At 46.8% G+C, this 2,500-nt stretch overlaps 1 protein-coding gene across 1 annotated transcript in view; it reads left to right on the top strand.

Moving 5' to 3' along the window:
- The window catches only part of wdr7 (WD repeat domain 7), a gene marked incomplete at its 3' end in the record, with an annotated part of 160,685 nt that overhangs the window by 134,857 nt on the left and 23,328 nt on the right, over positions 1-2,500 (top strand). Inside the window, exon 24 of the mRNA XM_080743819.1 lies at positions 1,620-1,806. Within this exon, the coding sequence (XP_080599945.1) occupies positions 1,620-1,806 (187 nt within the window). The remainder of the gene's footprint in view (positions 1-1,619; positions 1,807-2,500) is intronic.

Here is a 2,500-nt window from a genome sequence, read left to right as displayed (position 1 = left end):
AGCATCTTATGTTGAAAGAATTGCCCTCTCTGTGTAAAAGTCAAGCGTCGAAAATAGCCGACCTCCAAGCTCACAACGCGTCGCACTGCGACGCGTTGTGAGCTTGGAGGTCTGCTATTTTCGATGTTTTCACCAAAAAGCCCCTTTTAGAAATGTCAGCCCCTGCCTCTCTAATATTCTCTGCACGTCCCTGCACACACTGCACAGTAACAACCCATAGGGTTCATTTAACTCCCAGACGATCCTAAATGGAACCAAGAAATGGTCCCGTAATCTCCCTGTATTGTTTCCGCCACACACACAACTTAACAACCCTCTGATCTACATCTTGTGTTATTGTCTGGCTCTTTCACCAATGCCCCATAAACATGGCAGCTAACGACGTTAGCACGCCGGCACATCTTTCACAGTCTATATCGCCCGTAACGAGACTAGCATGACAATGCTAACGTGGTTAGCGCACTATCCGTCACTGCCGGTATGTTACAATGGGCCCTGACCCAGCGATGCTAACGCAGTTAGCCCCACCCCCCCGGCTATACCTTTCATAATCGTGTCCATATGCTGTTCTTTTTTGCGTTTGTATTGTGTGTGTGTGTGTGTGTGTGTGTGTGTGTGTGTGTGTGTTTGTGTGTGTGTGTGTGTGTGTGTGTGTGTGTGTGTATGTCAGTGATTTAAACCAATAAGGAAGGTGGGGGTTGCCATTTAAGGTAGACTGATGATAAAATGCTATAGGATACAGATGATGTGATTATCTTTCTGTCTGGGAGGCCAGGAGACCTTTACTGATGGGAGCTTTCTAGGATTAGGAATGATTATGGGTAGAAGATATTTAGGTTTATTGTATATACACCTAACCTTCTACCACAAGCATCCATAATCCCAGCTCACAACACGTCGCACTGCCACGCACTGTGAGCTTGTAGATCGGCTATTTTTGACATGCAACCATCGTTAAATCAGCCAATACGACACCATCAAGGCCCGACAAAATAGTGTGAGCGTGTGGCTCTACAGACACTATATAGCACCTCTTTGAACATCAGTCAAGACAAAAACATTTTAGGTTTCAAGCCACATATTCTGCATGAAAATAATCGTTATGTACATTTAAAAAGCAAGTCTTTTGCACACCTACAAAGGGGACAGGTGCGTAGGAGAAGACCAGACGAGGACCCCATTTTGGCCATTTGAGGTCTGCTATTTACAAAAGATCTTTGAGCGGTGGTCACACCGTCTCCTTATCGTGACTGTGTGTGTAGACTTTCACTCATAACAGAGTATTTCTATATTGCAGTAACGATACTTTCACAACTTCACCTCTGGGACAACCCTATCTTATTTTATTGTTGTTTGGGACACGATCAACACAATCTTTTGCATCATATGATGCAAAACGCATCACTGATGATGCAAAATGCATCACTAGTACATGCTGAAATACTAAAATATCTAAAAACACAAAAAATAACTCAGGATTGTGTTGATCGTGTCCCAAACAAGAATAAAATAAGATAGGGTTGTCCCAGAGGTGAAGTGGGCCTTTAAGTAAAACACTGGAGTACTTTTCCCACCACTGGTATTCAATGTGTTTGGCTGTATTGTCCTCCACCATGCAGGCAAGGCCCTGACGTTCCTGCTGCTGCAGCCCCCCAGCCCCAAGCTGCCCCCCCACAGCACCATCCGGCGCACGGCCATCGACCTGATAGGCCGGGGCTTCACGGTGTGGGAGCCCTACATGGACGTGTCCGCAGTGCTCATGGGACTGCTGGAGCTGTGCGCCGACGCAGAGAAACAGCTGTCCAAGTGAGTACACCACACACAACATACAGAGAAACAGCTGTCCAAGTGAGTACACCACACCACAACATACAGAGAAACAGCTGTCCAAGTGAGTACACCACACACAACATACAGAGAAACAGCTGTCCAAGTGAGTACACCACACCACAACATACAGAGAAACAGCTGTCCAAGTGAGTACATCACACACAACATACAGAGAAACAGCTGTCCAAGTGAGTACACCACACACAACATACAGAGAAACAGCTGTCCAAGTGAGTACACCACACACAACATACAGAGAAACAGCTGTCCAAGTGAGTACACCACACACAACATACAGAGAAACAGCTGTCCAAGTGAGTACACCACACACAACATACAGAGAAACAGCTGTCCAAGTGAGTACACCACACCACAACATACAGAGAAACAGCTGTCCAAGTGAGTACACCACACACAACATACAGAGAAACAGCTGGCCAAGTGAGTACACCACACGGGGGGGGGGCATGGTGGCGCAGTCGTTAGCGCTGTCGCCTCAATGCTAGAAGGTCCTGGGTTCGATTCCGATAAGAAGCAGCGTGCTCACTCCTCATGCACTGATGGAAGCATGAGGTCAGTTCGGGGCTCTCCCCAGGTTGGCACAGGGAGAGCAGAGCTAGATAATGGTTACTGTACAGCTTAGGCAATTGGCACTGGTGAAAAAAATAGT

This window comes from Nannobrachium achirus (assembly GCF_963921795.1).
Source record: "Nannobrachium achirus genome assembly, chromosome: 15".
In the NCBI taxonomy this organism is placed as follows: Eukaryota; Metazoa; Chordata; class Actinopteri; order Myctophiformes; family Myctophidae; genus Nannobrachium; species Nannobrachium achirus.
This window is presented reverse-complemented; position numbering and strand designations above follow the sequence as displayed.